The sequence below is a fragment of the Chinchilla lanigera genome, unplaced genomic scaffold (genome assembly GCF_000276665.1).
Source record: "Chinchilla lanigera isolate Chin_1 unplaced genomic scaffold, ChiLan1.0 scaffold00155, whole genome shotgun sequence".
Lineage (NCBI taxonomy): Eukaryota > Metazoa > Chordata > Mammalia > Rodentia > Chinchillidae > Chinchilla > Chinchilla lanigera.
In genome coordinates this window covers 1835228-1853508 of record NW_004955556.1, presented here as the reverse complement: position 1 = coordinate 1853508, position 18281 = coordinate 1835228, and the positions used below count along the sequence as shown (strand labels likewise).

The window sequence follows — 18281 nt, the reverse complement described above, 5'->3', positions numbered from 1 at the left end:
CTGTCCCACACTGCCCCTACTGGTAGCCTGTACCTCTTCACAAGCAGACCTCCCTCCACCTACCTGATCATGACCTGTTGTCTCAGCTTCCCCCCTAGTTACAACATAATGTGCCCTACTCCTTTCAAAACCAACTCCCCATCTGTTCTAGATCACCTCTCCTCACATTCAAGGACTCCCTCTTGTAACCCTCTCCTCTTTCATTTGCATTATATCTCCCTTCCTTTGAATTCAATCACAGTGGCATCCACCATTCTACTCTGTCTTAAAAATCCACTTGATCAAAAAGCCTCTTGATTCCACTAGTTATTAAACTCCTCCTGTCAAAACACCTTAAGCAGTAGCACTCAACATAGGTGATCACACTGTCCTCTCCCTTTTTGGCTTTCCCTCCTTTTTTTGATGACACTCTCAATTTAGGTGCTTCCATCTGTCCCTTAGTTTAAATGCCATCCATTTGGTGATGGTTCCAAAGGTTGACTGTAGCCCTGACATGGCCCACGACTTCCAATTCAAATTTCTAATGACTTATTTAGTATCTCAATTTATGGTAAGTGCATTTTATCACAACAAAAATAAATCTACCAGGTGGCTGATACATGGAGTGACAGACAAATGAATAGATATTGGGAAAAAAACAAAAATAGCTGAATGTTACTGTTAAGATCTAACACTATTTCCAACTATTTTGTATGTAAAAAGTGTGATTAAAAAATATGAGTGCTTAAATTTTTAAAATTATAGTAAGACATACTGCCATTATCCCTCTCAAAATATACCCCTTGCTTTACACAGTTATCCCACCTTTCTTGCCACTTTCTGAAGCAGTTCTGGAAGTTCTCTTTTGTGAGTGTCTTTACATAATGTGATCAAAATTACAGTGAATGCTGCTAATAAATACCACCCAAGGGAAAAACAGGCTCATAAAAACATTATCGGGTGTTCTCATCCAACTTATTCAGTGGCTCTGACACTGTGCAACTTCTGGCTCTTTCCCAAGTCAAAGTGGCCATGAAAGGAAAACGTTTTGAATCAATAAGGGACACTGAGGCAGCACAACCAAAGACACTCAGAAAAGAGGGCTTCCAGAACTGCTTCAGAAAGTGGCAAAATTGATGGGATAACTGTGTAAAGTAAGGGGTATATTTTGAGAAGGATAATGGCAGCGTTCAAACAGAGGGGAGTAAGGTGGGAGAGGATAACGACAATGGGACGTGTCTTTCCCTGTAATGAGTGCCCTGTATTGAAACCTTCTCCGTAGTTTTGACCATCCCACATGTTGTGTGTGAGGGGTGGGGGGCTTTTAGGTATCTGGACCCTAACATTGAAACCACTAGTAGATTCCACAGCTTCACAACGGAAGCCCAGGCCAGACCAAGCGTCTTCCTGAGGCCGGTGCCACCCAGTGGGAGCAACCCTCCCCACCAGGGGGCGACTTTGCTGTCCCCCCGCCCCCGAGGACACCCCGGCCTCCAGTGCGGCCCTGGCGCCCACGGAGGAACCAGTACACTTGGTTCTCCTGCCTTCGCTCTGGGTCTGCTCTGGGTCCGGGTGGAGTCCAGGACCAATTAAGTGCCCAGGGGCGGCTCCTCCCCGTCATCCTCCAGGCCGCGGCGCCCCACGCCTCACTGCGGTCAGCAAGGCCCGGGCGCCCCACGCCATGGACTCACCGCCATCTCCCTCGCCGAGCCTCCTGGGGCCTCACCTGCCCCTTGTCCCAACTGTCCTCACCCGCCCTCGCCCTCGGCAGCCCTCACCTGCCCTCGCGCGGCCCGCAGCGTCAGCCACTCCAACCGCCTCACCAGTCGTGTTCTCGCCCCCGCCTCGCCGCCGTCCAATCCCAGCGGCGCCCATGAGCCTGCGCACTGGAGCATCTCCTGCTAAGCAGCGCCGCCCCCTGCCGGTCCTCTGAGGCACTTACAACGCCTGTGCTGCCCTTGCTTACTCACAAGGACAGCCACTTGCTGTCTGAGGCATCCCCACCGCCTGAGCCACTGAGAACTGGTTCTTTAGGGTTAGTGGCCTAAGCTGCCTGTTGTGTCCTTGAGGGGCTGGGGTGGGGAATCAGACAGACCATTGCCCACAGATTTCATCAACAAAAATGTGAAGGCAGTAGCTGCTGGGTCACTGGAGACAAGTCTCAGCTGGAGTGGTCAATGTGTAGACATTGCCTGGGAAAGTGAAGCCAGGATATTTTATGTGGACAAACACTTGGTCCACTGACCACAGTGGTAGTGGAGGGTCCAGTTCCCTCCAAGTTATGACAAAATCTGCAGCACTCAGCCCCAGCCTTCTGTGCTGGCCCACTTGTTTCTGCCCTTCTGGAGGTGAGCTGCAAGGCCAACTCGGTCCAGGCACAGAGGATAGTGGCAGCCTCAGATCGGTAGCCAAGTTGCCCTGCAAGAGAGCCATTCCCCTGTGTGGTGCAGGAGAGAGATCCCCCCTCAAGGCGGGCCTGTGTGTGATGAATGGTTCTTTGTTGCCTCATAGCACCTACCTTAGGGTTCTGCGTATGGTCACCATTTCACAAACAAGAGCAGCATAAACAAGTAGAAATGTGACAGAGTGTGAGGTCCCCACATAGATGGCTGCACCAAGGACACTCCAAGGAAGAATTTCCACTCAAGATATCCCTGCATGAACATTAAATGTAAGTGCTAGGCAGGTCAGGACCCTGAGGACCCCTTTCATCTCTGCCAGACTACCTGCTAGACATTATAATAATCCTAGCACCCACTGACCCAGAAGTTTCTTTCCTGGGTTTCACCAGTGAAAAATCCAAAGAACTGTAATGTCTAGGATCATTTGCAGATCACCACTGTTCTTCAGAGGCCTTATAAAACCTGTCTCTTGTTGGTTACCAGTAGCACAGGGAGTCTTTCAGGCTTGGCCAGATGTCCCTGCTTTGCTACTGAATGTCTTGTAACCTCAGGTGAGTTACTTCCCAAATTCTCGCTCAGTTTCCCTGTTTTGAAAAGGGGACATGGAATTGTGAGTGCTTCAAGAAACCAAGGACAGAAGCATCCCGCACCATGCCTGGCAGGGAACCCTATTTCCTTTCCCAGGAGGTGTAGCTGTACACTTCTCTAGGGTGGTGATCTTCCACATGTTGCTCTGCCCACTGGCCCTGCCCTCACTGTCTGTGTCTCCCTGAGCAAAGGACACACTGCAGCCTCCCTCTCTGTCCTGTTGGGATTAGGGCTGGACACCTTCTGTCCCTCAGATCGAATACATTCAAAAGCAAAGGCAAGAGACCTGTTTACTAATGGCCTCTCTCTTCATGGCCCCATGAATCAGCTTCGTAGTTTGCCCCTGCAGTGCAGTCCTGGTCCCACTCTCTTGTGCTCCAGCCCACGTCTTAGTTCTGCCTCTCTTGGTCCATTTAGTCCCTTTACCAGCCTGGCTAAGGAGTCCCTTGATTGGTGGCTGGGAGAGCAGCAATAACCAGCCCTGGGGAGCAGTGCTGGCTTTGGAGTCTTAAAGTCTCAGAACACCCACAATTCCCTGGGATGTGCCCTAAAGCCAGCCAAATATCTGATCTCTGCTGAGCTGGGGTCTGTCTGCCTCTTATGTGCAAAGAACTGGTTGCCATCATGGCCTTTCATCCCAAGCCATGGGGCTCCAGATGCAGAACCTCAGGATTCTAAGTTATTTTTTCATAATCCCGGCGGCCCATGCTCAAGTTCAACATTTTCTCATCTGGGCCTGATGGTCAGTTTGTAATACCCAGCTAAACTGAATCAGCATGGTGCTGGATGTGGAGGACCCACCTGAGAATTCTTGCCAACAACATAAAAAGGAGAACTGGAGAGGAAGAGATGGTGCTGTTGGTTCTCCTGGAGGAGCTTGTCATGCTGGCTTTCCTGATAGGAACCCAGCTATTCTCATCATTGGAGGAGCTCAAGACATCAGTATTGCTGAGGATCACTGTGGTACTTTTTGGGGGAGCTCTGATCCTTACTTTGAGCATCATTTTCTGGCTCCAATGCAGCTCCCTCTGCCTGCTGGCACACATCCTTCATCCCGCTGGCACAGACTTTCTAGCTTCCACACTGACCTTTCGGCCTTCCCAGTGCAGATCTGTGAAACAGACTCACATGAAACATTGTCAGGGGCTCTAGGCCTTGAGTTGGACTGGTGGGGGCATTGTCATGGGCTCTAGGCCTTCACCTGGACACATCCCTCATTAATGTGGGATCCAGGCCCTCAGCTGGATTCTTTGGGTCTTTAGTGTGTGGACAGATTTCTTGCACTCTTTTGTATTTGACTCTTTGGGTGACTATTACAGAATAATCCTATAAATTATGTGTTCTGTATTAAACTGTTTCCCTTGCAAACCCTGGCCACAAGGCCACAAGCCTGGAACAAAGAAAAATAATCACTTTGGTGATATTACCCTGCTACAACAGCCCTGGTCCAGGCCTCTGCTTGGCTGCCTGGTTTATTTTAGGATGGAATTCTTCACACCTAGTACTAAGTGTGAGTGCACGAGGACCATGCACTTTAAAGAAGCTGTGTGGCCTCTTTGTGTGTTGCTTTCTCTCTACAGTACTGAGACACTTCCCATTTAAAAACTCCATAAAAATAAATTGTGCAAAGTCCAGTGCCAATAAAAATCCCAGTGGAGGCTGAAAACTATTTTATTTAAAGAGCAGAAACACATGCACTTACCTCGTTGTGAATTCCTGGCTGCCGAGACTCCAAGCTTGGCACAAGGCCGATTCCCAACAAATACAAATTGACTGACCCAGTATTTGGCTTCTCACCTGTCTGCTGCTTGGACCAGCCCATCTCTCTGCCTGTACGTACCTCAAGGAGAAAGAATTCTTAGGCTTGGGCTAAAGAAGGTTGAGGATGGCAAGAGAGCCCGTCACAAACTCTCACACATGAATGTCCTGCTTTCCACTTCTAGCTCTCCTTATTAACTGTGAAACAGTAACGGGCAGAAAGCAAAGTGCAAAAACTGCCAAATTGTAAGAGAGAAACTTGATTCATGCCTTTGATCCTTAGGCATCCCTACTTGCCCTGTGCCCAGGCTTGTGCTTTATAGCAAGAATATAGATGCTGCCATCTTAATGCATCACATTCGCTGCGCTCAATATGGTGTGTGCAAAAGACGATTCTTTGTCTCTTTCAAATGTTACTGAAACTCATTGTCAAGATAAGATGCCTCTTGTTCCTGGGTCCTTACATGCACATGCGGGTTGGTCCATACAGGAGCACCCAGGATAGTCCTGTTGATGTTAGGCTCCCTCTCACTTACCTAAGGCTCTTTCTGCCTCCCAGCCTTAGAAGAAGGCACCATGATGGTCTTCTCCTTTCTCACCCAGCTTCACACCCACGCCTTCCCTGAGGTAGGCTCAGGATCTGACACCTGGTAGGGCCTCCTGGACAGTGGTCCCTGTGGATGAGCTGGCTGTTCCACTGCTGTGGCTTTTTGGGAACTGGCCTGCAGGAAGTGTGCAAGTACAGCTCCATTGCCTGAGTGACGGTACCTCAGGCTGTTGCGGAACCAGTACCGAACCGAATGGAAGACGCTCTGCACCAAGGAGTTAGAAGGCAACCAACTTTATTATGCCAGCAGGCTGATGGGGGTTACTCCCAAAAGCATCAGCCCTGAGCTGATTTTGGAATTGGCTTATATAGGTTTTGCAAGCAAGAAGTACGGGAACTTGAAAGTGTGATGGATTTCTACTGGGTAGTGCTGGTCATTTCTAGTTGCTGGACAGAAAGTCCTTGAGACAAGTTAGTTAAACAGACATATTTGTGGCCAGAAAGTACAGGGTGTGTACTAAGTGTGGTCAGACTGAGCTGGGTCAGGCTATCTATAATTTGCAGTTGGGCATAGCCAGTCAAGGCTGACTGAGTCTAACTGTTGAGTTATGCAGTTGGCTAGATAATCATATTTTGTCCTAACAAGGCATCAGACTACCAGTTGATTTTTCAAATTTCCATCACAAGGCCGTGGGCTTACAACACTTCTCTCAGCCACCAGAGTGTAGTTTGTGCCATTCATGTGATGATAAATGTACCAGGTCCATGGGGAAATAGAGGCTATCTGCATGGTTTTGTGCCCATCATCCACCTGCTTGGGAATGAGAGCCACTTTTTGTGATTCATCAGTCATAGGAGGGTGATTCTTTCACTGCACTCCCTGCAGGAGCTGGAGCTCTGGCTCTCTCTCCAATTTGGGTCCACATCATCATGTGTGTCTGACAGTGACTCCAGGATGTGCCTGGCCTGTACTATTGCTTGGCTATTGCTATCACCCCAATGTCTCCCCACCATCATCACCAAATATATACGTGGAAACTCATTCCTTAGTGTGAGATGGGGCCCTAAGGAGGTCCCTAAGTCATGATAGCAGAACTCCATACAAATAGAATTAGTGCATTCATAAAAGAAGTGGAAGAGAGCTTCCCCTTTTACAGCAGCAACTTCACCCACCCTGTGGAGAGCACAAAAGACACTATCAATGAGAACGCATTCCATAGGTGAGCTGTTAGCGTGGGCCAGGCATGTCATGTCTCTCCACAATGTCTGAATTTATAGGATAACAATAAATTCACAAGCTGCACCAATATGGGTTAGCTTTATATCACTGAGTATCTCACTTGATAGCCATGAGCAAGACCATCATAATTCTTTTACTCCATTCCAAATTACCAAGATCCATGACACTCGAGCTACCCAGCATACTGCACACTATAATGTACAGGTTACAGAGTGGCTCAGTTAATGGTGACTGCGGGATTGCTAGAGGCAGGACTGAAATCAAAGGTGGGAAGCACACAGTTGCGAAAAGTCACTACGGATGCCCAGGTACGACTACAGACCAGCAGAGTTTGTCCCAGGCACAGGGCTTGCTGAGCACGCAGAACTCATTCAAAGCCCGAGTTTGGACATCAGGCAGTTCAAGTGGGCTGCATCAAGCAGGGAGATGAGGCTGGGGACAGAGAGCTGTGGTTCGGCCTGTCATCGTCATGATGCATTCTCCAGGAGGTTGGATGAGATGGCAAGTTGATGTATTACAGCTGGCCCCAGTGTTGGGAGCCCCTCCTTCTCTATGACCCAAGGGAGAGGTTGCAACACTCACTGGTCTGGGGTGTCCCGTGGCTCACACGTCTGGTTTCTCTGGTGTGGCTCTGATGCATCATGTGTCCATGCACCCCCAATGCAACCCGATAAGTTCATAGGGGGACACTCTTAGTAGCATGACTAATGTGGGCATCATTTGGTGCCTTGGGATTGTGCTGGGCAGCCAGGTTGTTCTTTTTGGTCTTTTTGGTGTGGGGTGTCCGATATCTGGTGGTAATCTGTGTGCTCAGACAAGTCACCATGTCACCCTGCTTCCGCATCTGCACCCAAAATGGAGCAAATGGCTGATTCATAAGTGGAGACACTCAAGGTAAGGCACAGCCCAGAAGCTACTTCTCTGTACAGCCCAGCATGACTCACAGCAGACACAGCCTGCTCCACACAAACAGATCCTCAACAAACCCCAAGTTGGCTCATCCCTTCATCTTCAGCTTCTCAGCCTCCTGAAATGTGAGAAATAAATTTATGTTATCCATAAATTCCTTAGCCTAAGGTATTATGTCATAGCAGTTGGAATAGATTAAGACAACTGTATAAGAAGGGCTTCCGTATCCTTGCCAGGAGATGGAGATTGGCATCTCCCTCTTGGGGAAGTCCTCTTTCTCTTTGCTGCGCCAGCAGGCATACTGTTCCAGCTATCACCTCTCTCCATGAGATTACACGGGCACATGCCAAACACCAAGCCCTTGCAGAAGAAATGTGTCAAGCCCCCCCATTATCTTCTTACTCCTCCTCACATGGCCAGCAGTGAAGGACCAGCACCCCATTTCCCTGTCCTCCCCAATGTAAGGAAACTGAATTAGAAGGGGAAATGCCATGGTGTCATAGTTTATATTTAGATGTCCCCCCCAAAACCTCATACAATCATAGATAGGACTTTGGGGGAGGTGACTGGATCATGGGGGTGTTGTATTCATAGTTTAAAGCTCACTGTGCTATTAGGGGGTGGGATCTGGTCAGAAGAAATGGATCATTGGTGGTGTGATCCAGAAAGGTCTATCTCCCTCCTGGATCCCCCTTCACTCTTTGCCTCCTGTCAGCCATGATGTGAGTAGCCCTCCTCCACCACACCCCTCTGCCATGCCAGCCTGCCTTGGAACCAGTTGATTAAGAACTAAAACGTGAGCCAAAATAAACCTCTCCTTCTTTTAGTTGCAGATATTTGGATGTTCTCCCAGTGACAAGGAAAGTAACTAAGACTATATTGAAGCTACTCTTTTCCAAGGAATTTTTCCACTCTGGTGCTCCTAAGCCTCTGAACCTTTATGAGTTACAGGTGGATGATGACTGTGCTGCTGGCTTGATGGAGAGGTGACTTCTAAGGCATGAGTAATCAACAGAGAAGGGACAGCACGCTGTGTGGGGGTCTTCAGCACAGAGCAACACAGGAAGGAGGGTGGGAGCATGCTACAAGGAGCTCCAAGGGGCTCTGAGAGAAGGACAGAATTTGAGAGATGGTCAAAGAGATGGGATTGAGCTGGAGAACTGGGTTGTAACCACAGCTATGTTCTGCATGCCATGCTAAGAAATGCAAATGTTACCCCATAGGATTGGCCGTCAAAGGCAGTAAGCAAGGAGCATGTGTGTTTATCTGCCTGGGGCGAGCAGACACTTCCTTGATATGAGTTAAGCATGTTAAGCAGCAAGGATCACACAACCTTCCAATCAAAGTGAAAGACTTTCTTGCCTATTCCATATTCCTCAAAGGAGTTTCTAAGTCATGAGGACCACTCTCCCCCTGTGGTTCCAGTTTTGTAATCTCGTATGAGGTGGTGCCTGAGTTACTTTTCTCTCATTGCTGGGACAAAATACCAGACACCCAAAATTAAGGAAGGAAAGGATTATTTAGTTCACAGTTTGTGGAGGTTTCAGTCGATAATCAGGTGGCTCCAAGGCAGGATGGCATGGCACAGGGGCAACAGTTCAAGGCTACAGAAGACAGCAAAAGCAGCAAGAGCACAAGGTAGGGGAAGCAAGCCTCTTTTCCTCCCTTATATTGTATATGGTCTATTTGCCCATACTTACACCATCTCTGTGCCCTCCTCTTCCATAAGTTGAGGATGTTTACAAAGTAAGGGCCCTGGCCCCCTGCTGAGTCACTTAAACTTCTAAACTTCTCAAGTTGATACAATGTATCAACCATAACAGGTGATCAGTTAGGTAAAGCCACAGGAAGGAGACAGAGGAGGGGCTCGAGGCAGCACAGTCCCTTATACTCACAGGTCCTAGAAACAGTGTGCCATGCAGGCCACACAAGGCCCAGGGTGGGCAGGGCCAGAAGACGGGAGCTTACCTTTGCAAAATTCTTCTTCTTAATCACCCCAGGACCAGATACCCCTAATGACCCAAAGTTGCTCGAACAATTCAAATTGGCCAATCCTAAGCTGCTTGCCCTGCCTGCCTTGCCTTTCCTATGGTAATCCCCCAAAAGGCTGTGGGCTCAGCACCCCTGTTGGGCCTGTCTCCCAACTTCTGATCATCCTGTTGCCTCCCCATGTGGCCCTGTGAGTGCAATGGCCTTTCTTTCTCCTGAGCCAGTCCTCTCACTTTTCATGACTGCATCTGACCACATCATAAAAATGACAAAACACTTTGTCAGTCCTCAGGAGCAGCATCATGGAGTGAGAGGGGCCTGGACTCTATTCTAGAATGGCCTGGGGTTTATTTCAAGGTTGCTCTTTATGTGTGACCTCAAATTATTGAAACTCTCTGGGTCATAGTTTCTCTGTATAAAGATGACTTACATTCTTTGAGTCAGAATAAGCTATATGCTTCTGCTATAATGAATAAGCCCCAAATCATAGCCACTTGTAGGAGGAAAGGTTCACTTCTTGCTCTCAGCACCTGTCTGTGTTGGTCAGCAGGCAGCTCCATTCTGGGCTCCTTGACTTCCCAGGCAGGCTGGGGGAGTGGCACTCTCCCTCATCACATGATGATCACTGTGTCACACAGAAAGAACACCCTGGAGGAGGGTCCCTTGCCTGCTGTTAAATATACCAGTGTGGAATTGGTGCACATCACTTCTACTCATAACTCTGATCAGAAATCACACAGCCCTGCCCCACCATCACCAGAACTTGTGTGACCACCTAGCTGTGGGGAATGTCCAGTGTGGTTCCAACACAGACGGCCTGGGACAGAGCTTGCACCTGGAAGGTTCTACCGAGCTATTCTGTGCATCCTCTACCCACTGCTGTGTTTAACTCTTCCAGTTGTTAACTTCCTTAGTGGAAGGATGGTATGCTCAGCAACCCTTGGACCATCCATTTCAGAACTCTTTTCAAAATGGTGAAAGGAAAACTGAAAGTTCCAGTGGAGGAGAGCCTGGCTAGAAACAAATCCCAAAAGATCAAAATAGAAAGATACCTCTGTCTTTGAGTCATTGACAGACAGGGTCCTCGAGGACAGAATTTGGGGCCAGCCAGTTGTGTAAGTCAGAAGGCTTCCACCTGCAACTGGAACAGAAAGTATACCTCTCACTGGCTTAAACCTCAGTCATTGTGCTGAGAACTCCAGTACCAAGGGAGGGCAGATCTTCATGTCCAGGGATCACACAGCTCCATTATGTCAATAACGACCTCTGTTTCTCATCATCTTCTTGCTCTGGCAAGTTTTGTTTAGTTTCTTTTTATTTTTTATTTCTTTTTATTTTAAAGAGAGTAGTCAATGAGAAACAAAGAAATAAAACAGTAGCAGTGTACCAGTATCACAAACATAAACAAATCAAAGTAAGAACATTCAAAGTGATACAGAGTCTCAAGACAAAATAATACTAATCAACAGTGGTTGTTACATTACATATCACTATCCTCAACTACATTGCTCAGATTACCTGTCTGGTTTCTTTTTAGTACTGATTCCTCTTTTTGGGTCCTGGAAAGGCTGTTGGAGCCCTCCAGTGGGATACATAAGTAAGTTCTGGAAATTCTCCCTGCAGGTACATGGGGGATAACTTTCTAAAAGTCCCAAAATATCTGTGTATTTCACAAAACCACTAGTTTTATCAACACCAGGGAGGGCTCCTGAAAGCCAGCTGGGACTTATCCTGCAGTAAGAAGGAGGGGGAGAGGCTGCTGAAGAGACAATTGACGGTCCACTCTGTACCTATAGAGCGTAAATACATAGTAAATACAATAGATGGTCCACTCTGTACCTATGTAGGAACTGGGGCAGAGAGGGTAGATTCATAACCTGCTGATTTTGAGCTGTTTCTTAGCAAAGATGAGATGATCTGGTCTCTCAGCCTATAATAGAAAAACACACAGTGTCCCTCTTGCTCCCCCTTACTCCACCCACTGCCATGGATTGTGTCCTTGCACTCACCTGCAGACCCTGCTCCCTCTGTCCATTGATGCTCCACACAGCTGGCCTTAAGTCCTGCTACCGATCTCTATAGACAAAGCCATGTCTTGAGGGTGAATGCAGTGTCATCACACCATGGCACCCAGGGTGTCCCATAGCTAGGAAGACCTCAAATTCTAAATGTATGGGACCAAACTTCATTCACAGTCTGTCCCATCCCGGCCCTTCTTCCCCTCCCTCACTCCTACAAGCCAAGCCCTTTAAAGTGTACACTCCTCCTCTCAGAGTGATGCCTTGCTACCCCACCCAAAAGCCTCCCTGCAGGCATGATTAATATTGCCTTTGGAGGAAAGAATATCTCTACTGCTAATAGGACACTTACTTCTATAGCTTCACTCCAGCATCAGTCCCACTGACTATAGCACTGCTTCATGTTTTTGTATCTTACCTCCTCCAGAGGAAGTGGGTTCCCATTGGAATGTCCCCAAACACAGCCCCTCTGTCCCCTGGGCTGCCCTGCAGCCTATTTTACAGTAAGCACTCATTAAATAGAGCCTTTTCAAATGGGAAAGGAATCAAAAGTTGGAGGGCACAGGGAAGTGTGGGAGGTGAAGGGGACAAAAAGAATCAAGATGTGTCCTGTACATATACAAACTCCCCACGATAAATCTAATCATTATGTGCTGTAAACATGTACTAATAAAAATACATCATTAAAAAATTTTTAAATAAAGTGCATCAAAAAACAAAATATATACCTATGTGCCAAGCTGAAACAGAGCAGAGAGAGCTAAAGCTTATCCAATACTCTGTTTATCTCCATGATTGTCACCCACAGACTGGCACTAGTTAAATGAGTTATTGAGGAATTGTGGGCAATAGTCAATCCTGAGGCTGAGAGCCTTTGCTCTCATTCAGTGGCTCTATGACTTTCTGTGAAACTTGTCTTAGCACTAGATGGTTAAAAGAGAGTTGGGAAGCCCACTTCCATTTTTTATTAAACATTTTCTACTTTGAATTAATTATACATTCACATGTAATTAGAAGACACGATGCAGATGATCCCCTGTGCCCTTTTACCAATTTGCCTCAATGCTAGAGTTTGGCAAAACTGTAATACAATATGACAACTGGGGTAGAGATATTGACACAGTTCATCCATCTGGTTCAGATTTTTTCAGTTTTATTAGTGCAGAAGGGTGTGTGTGTAACATATGCAGGCAAGTGCATGTGAAACTCTATAAGCTTTCATCACAAGTGGATTCACACACTCACTACATTACCAAAGTCAAGGCACAGGACATTGCCATAATCATGAGGGCCCCTCCTGTCACGCTTCCATTGTCATCCTCCCCTCCCACCCACGCTTCTTCCCGGCCTCCTTAACCAGTAGTAACCATTAATCTGTTCTCCATTTTTATAATTTTATCATTTTAAAGAGGTTTATTAAATGGAATCAGAGTTGTACTACCTTTTGAGATTGTTGGGATTGGTTTCTTTTGCTCGACATAATTCCCTAGAGTTCCATCCACACTGGTGTGTCAAGGTTCACTTCTCCCCCTACAGATCCCCATATTTTGTTTCATAATTCAATTGTTTGAAGTATCTTGGCTTGTTTCTGGTCTGGGACTTGTTAGGAATAAACTTGCCATGAATATTTGTGTGAAGTGTTTATGTAAATATACATTTTAATTTTTCCAGGTTAAACATGTAAGGTGCCATTGCTGTGTCTTGTGCCAATTTTGCATGCTTAGTCTTACAAGTTATGTCCTACTTTTTTTTCACTGCTGAGACAAAAATACCTGACACCCAAAGATAAAGGGGGAAAGGTTTATTTAGCTCACCGTTGGTAGAGGTTTCAGTCCATCATCGGGTGGTTCCATGGCAGGGTAGCACATGGCAGAAAGGCAACCATTTATGGAGGTAGAAGATGGCAAAAACAGCAAGGGAGGGCAAAAAAGAGGAAACAAGCTTCTTTCTGCCCCTTTTATTTTATCCAGACTGCTGGGATTAGGGTGTTGCCAATTTAATCAGTGGAGTAATCCAGCAATTACCCAGCTTTAATCTCAGCACCTTTAGTCCCAGGATTGCACTATGAATCAATCACAAACCTTAGATTCACCTACCTCCTAAAAGGTCTGCCCCCTACAAATATATGAGGTTTTGAGGGGACATCTAGACACAAACCATAATAAGCTCCTATCACACTTTTCCAGATTGGACATACTATTTTACACCATTTCTTGCAATGTATAAGCAATTCATTTTCTCTATATCTTCACTACTTTGGGTGTGGTGCCCATTTGTTTATTTTACCCCATTTTGACACTTGTGTGAAGATATTTTACAATGGCATAGTTTGTATTTTTCTAGTGGTTAATGAAACTGAACATCTTTCCATGTGTTTATTTGCACACATATGTATATCGTCTGCAGTGAAATATCTGCTACTGTCCTTTGCCAGTTTTCTGATTGGGTTTGGTTTCTCTGCTGAGTTTTGAGAATTCTTCATGTATACTAGATGTTATGGCTTGTGTCTAGATGTCCTCCAAAAGACTCATGTGGTCACAGGTGGAGCTCTTCAGAAGTGGCTGGATCTAGAGTGTATGATGCTAAGTTTAAGTGTGTAATGCTGGCATCACTAAATTAGCCCACTGATAAGTTTGGCATCATTCTGGGTGTGGACAATGGGAAGGCCCACCCTGGTGTGAGTGCTACTCATGCTAAGGGCATGTAGCCTCAATAGAATATAAGGGACAGAAGGAAGGCACCAGTCATTACTTGTTTTTTTGTTTGCAACCACTCTTGGTGCTTAGTGCTTGGTGCTTGCTGCTTGCTGCTTTTGCTGCTCTCTGCCTGCCATGAATAGTTTCTCCTCTGTGATGCCCCTTTGCTATACCACCCTGCTTTGGAGGCAGCCGACAATGAACTAAAGCCTCTACAAACTGTGAGCCAAAATAAACCTTTACTCCCTTAACTTTGGGTGTCAGATATTTTGTCTCAGCAAGAAGAAAAGTATCGAAAACACTAGATGTTAGCCCATTGTTGGATATATTGTTTATGAACACTTTCTTGTAGTTTGTAAGTTTTCCTTAATCCTCTTGCCAAAAGCCTTTACAGAAAAAAATTGTTTACACATCTATGTTTTGTGTTGTCAAAGAACTCTTTACCTAATCTTAGACTGAAAAGATTTTCTCTAATTTTTTGTACAATGAACTTCAAAATAAATTTGTTTATGACTACAAGATATGTTTCTGGAATTGTGACAAGAATTGATTTGGTCCTGTAAATTAATTTGGGAGCAGTGATGTTTTTACTACTTTTGAGTGATTAGTCCACTACAGTTTAATGTTGAATGTGTATGTGCATCAGCAACCTCATCCCAATAGCATGCTAGCCTATAATAGAGACTTACTAAATATTTATAGCAGGGAAGGAGGACAAGAGGGCCAAGGGAAATCTTAAAGATCCTGGACCAGCGGTCCCCAAATCTGGTCATACAAACAATGATCTGCTAAGCCTGAAAAAGTTACATATTTCTGGGTTTCACCCCAGTCCTGCTGATTCACAACCTCGTGGATAAAGGCAAGGGAATCTGTGTTCTTACCACCCTCTGTAGTTGATTCTCACACACAGGCAAGTTTGAGAACATTTAGTGGAGAGGCCAAAAGTAGGAGCAGTGCACAGGGGTGCAGTGTGCCTTGGGAGGTGCCATTCTTCCTGACACTGGCCCTGAGACCAAGCAACCGGGGCTGCAGCCAAGTTCCAAATGGCACATTAACAGGCTCATCAAGAGAAATGGCTCAGTGAAGGCTTATGGGCCTGGCGGGGAGGGGTCTTTTCCTACAAGGAGGGGATCTCATTTCATTTGATTCTATATCCCACACTTCTTCTCCAAAGAGGAAAGAAGCAACCAGAGTTCAAAATGGTAAACACTGTCATTTATTCACTTCATTGCATACTTGGTTAATTCCCTAATTGTGAGGCATTGAAGCTTGAAGAATCTGAAATAAGACGGTTCAGTTCCCAGGAAATTTCTTTTTCAGTAACAGCGGAAAAAGTCATGACCTACAAGACTTTTCTATCAAGAAGAAATGAAGATTAGAAACAAAAGCAAATATAGAGCAGTGTGTAAATTGGATTTTAGAGCAGAAAGCTTTTCAAACTTTGTTCTGTCTGGATTCTTTCTGTCTCTGTCCCTGTCTGTCTCTGTCTCTGTCTCTGTCTCTGTCTCTCTGTCTTTCTCTCTCTCTTTCTCTCCCTTGTTCTCTCCCTCCCAACCTGCACCAGTTGTATCTGTGAGATCTTGACTCTGCCATATGTCTCCTGTCATGTGGTGCCAAGTATGTTCCAGGTCTGTTCCTTTTGTGCATTTGCAAATTGACATGGTTTAATTTTTGTCATGGTAGCAGTGATCTGTCTTAAGATCATGCTGGGTCTGCTACTTCACTTTTCTCAATATTCCCATCTTATTTTTTCTTCATATAATCATTAGAATCAGGTGTTAAGTACAAAAGACAAATCCCTTTAAAGGAATGCATAATTGTTTGAGGGTGTATGGGAAACATGCAGAAAGATATCAAAACATGTTTTCACCATGGGCTTTGGGCAAAATCCCTTAACCGGTTCCTGGCAGCAAACTGGGGCACTTTTAGAACCACAGAAACTCCTTCTTTGAATGAGGAAGGCTGCATGCATCCAGGAGGTATGTGCCAGGCCCTTGCCCAAAGTGCTTTGATGGAAAAGGTTGGTTCCCAACTCCTTTCTCGAGGAGAAACCCCACCCTCACCCCAACACACACATAGAACTTTCCTTGAGTGAAATTCCAGAGCTGTTCAAAAGGAGTCTCAGAAATGACAGGCATCTTCCTTTAGAATTATCCCTCAACACCTGGGCCAGAGGCTCCATCCCAAGTCATCATCTTTCCTGGTGACAGAGCTGGTGGGCACATTCTCTGGATCAAAGTCATTTGAAGTCTCTTCCACCAAAGGGGTCACCACTCAGAAACCCTGAGGTCCTACCCCAGGAGACTGGTTGGCACTCTGTGTTTACCTAAAACAACACGCAGCTTTTAGTGGGTGGCCTCACCATTTGGCCTGCACTTTTCCCTAAATTGAATAGTTCAGTTCCCTTCTTATAATCCTACTGAGCTGTGGGTTTGGTTTATTTAGTTAGTTTTTAGCCTCATACAAGAGAACTGTAACCCTCATGCCACCTGTAGAAAGACATATGGATTATAGAGTCCCATGAACAAACACCTTCTGTGGGAAATGTAAAAATGCGCCAAAGGTAGAGTGACATGGATGCATGTGAATCCCCTCATGATATGATCCTGGACAAATTTTAAAACCTGCTAAACCACTTAGAAAACAGAAATAAGAACACCATTCACAATTTATGCGAGGATTTAAATCACTGACAGAAACTAGCTTTCTACTATAATTGTCTTACTGTCTAAAAGGATCAAATAGAAAAATTTGGATATAGGTTTATTATAGTTTAAATCTATAATGGCCCCCAAACACTCATGTGCTCATAGGTGGAGCTTTTGGAGGATGACTGGATCCTAGGGGTTTATAGCTGACTGTGGTTGGCAGGTGGGGTCTGGTCAGAAGAGGTGGGTCACTCGGATTGTAACCTGAAAGGGTTTATCTCCCCCCACAACTTCTTCCTGCACTCACTGTTCTTCCAGCCCACCGTGCTGTGAGCAGCTCTCCTCCGCCAGGCCCCTCTGTCATGTCGCCCAATCTTAGAACCAGCTGACTATGACTGAAACCTTTACAAACCACGAGCCAAAATAAGCCTCTCCTCCTTTAAATTTCAGATGTTGATATTTTGCCCTAGCAATGAGGAAAGTGATCAAAATGAGGTTTAAAGGATGCACTAAGCCATTCCTAAGCAAAGTCCTCTTTATCTCCTCTGAGATGTCTCCCACCTCCCAGGGTGAATGAGACAATGTACACAGCAGGGGTCCTTAACCTTTTGAGGGCTATGGGCCCTTTGGAGAAGGTAAAAAATATTCAGAGCTGGTTTTTCCAAAAGAAGCATAAATGTTTAGATGTGAGTGTCCCTGAACACATGTAGCATGGACCACTTTGTGGAGGTCAAGCCAAGAGTTCATGCCTGGAACATCAACACCTGAAAGCCACACTCTGTCCTCAAGGGAGGATGTGACCTGCTCTCCTTCTTGTGCAGGACAAAAGAGTATGACAGGACTATCCCAAGCCATGGCCCACAGCTGAGGCTGTCAGTCCACCCAGACCCTGCCACCCTCACCATACGTGAGAACTTCTCCCCATCCCGCATCTCACACCAGGGCACGAGCCCAGTTCCACTGTATACATAGAAAAAATCAATACAACTGAATGTGTTTGAAAGCTTATATCATCTCACTGAAGCAATTTCCTCTTTACACATGTGATAAAAATAGCTAGCACTTTGTAGACTCTTGGCACATGTTGTCACCTAACCCTTACGGTGACAGCAGGAGGTGGGTCTGATTGTCTCCAGAGGACAAGCAGCTGCATCTTGGTTTAAATGTCATTTGCTGCAGGTCACTCAACTAGCGGGGGCAGGGCCAGGCTTGGAGCTAGACCCCCCAGTCCTTTCCAAATACCCTGACCCTGCTTCTCTGCACTTGTGCCTTGCACTGTGATCCTTAGTTCCCACCTTCGACCTTAGGTGGTCAGAGAGGGCCCAACCTTCTTTTGTTCAACTCCCAACCCCCAGGCAGCCCCTTCCCCACTGGGAAGGTCTCCTCACTCCTTAGTTTTGTGAATCCATAATGTGCCTTCCAACCTTGTCAGGATGTCTGACTTCCTCCACAAATGCCAAGCACTACCTTAAAAGCCTTGGAATCACCCTATTAACTTGTTGCTTCT

The 18281-nt window shown here is 46.1% G+C and overlaps 2 protein-coding genes across 18 annotated transcripts in view; both read right to left on the bottom strand.

The window, feature by feature from the left end:
* Nucleotides 1-2576, bottom strand: part of Ptpn20 (protein tyrosine phosphatase, non-receptor type 20) — a 92386-nt gene extending 89810 nt beyond the window's left edge. For 2 of the 8 annotated variants that reach the window (XM_005412599.2, XM_005412609.2), the window contains exon 1: nucleotides 1671-1750. The gene's annotated coding sequence lies outside the window, so the exon portion shown is untranslated. The other 6 variants (XM_005412602.2, XM_005412603.2, XM_005412600.2 and 3 more) reach the window with 6 other exon arrangements.
* A 2976-nt stretch (nucleotides 2577-5552) lies between these two features.
* Nucleotides 5553-18281, bottom strand: part of Frmpd2 (FERM and PDZ domain containing 2) — a 115817-nt gene continuing 103088 nt past the window's right edge. For 8 of the 10 annotated variants that reach the window (XM_013508802.1, XM_013508806.1, XM_013508801.1 and 5 more), the window contains 2 exons: nucleotides 10465-10553; nucleotides 5553-7541 (listed from right to left, as the gene is read on the bottom strand). In XM_013508802.1, the coding sequence (XP_013364256.1) occupies nucleotides 10478-10553 (76 nt within the window). In that variant the 3' untranslated portion in view covers nucleotides 5553-7541; nucleotides 10465-10477. Of the gene's footprint in view, nucleotides 7542-10464; nucleotides 10554-15319; nucleotides 16453-18281 lie in introns of those variants that run through there. The other 2 variants (XM_013508803.1, XM_013508804.1) reach the window with 2 other exon arrangements.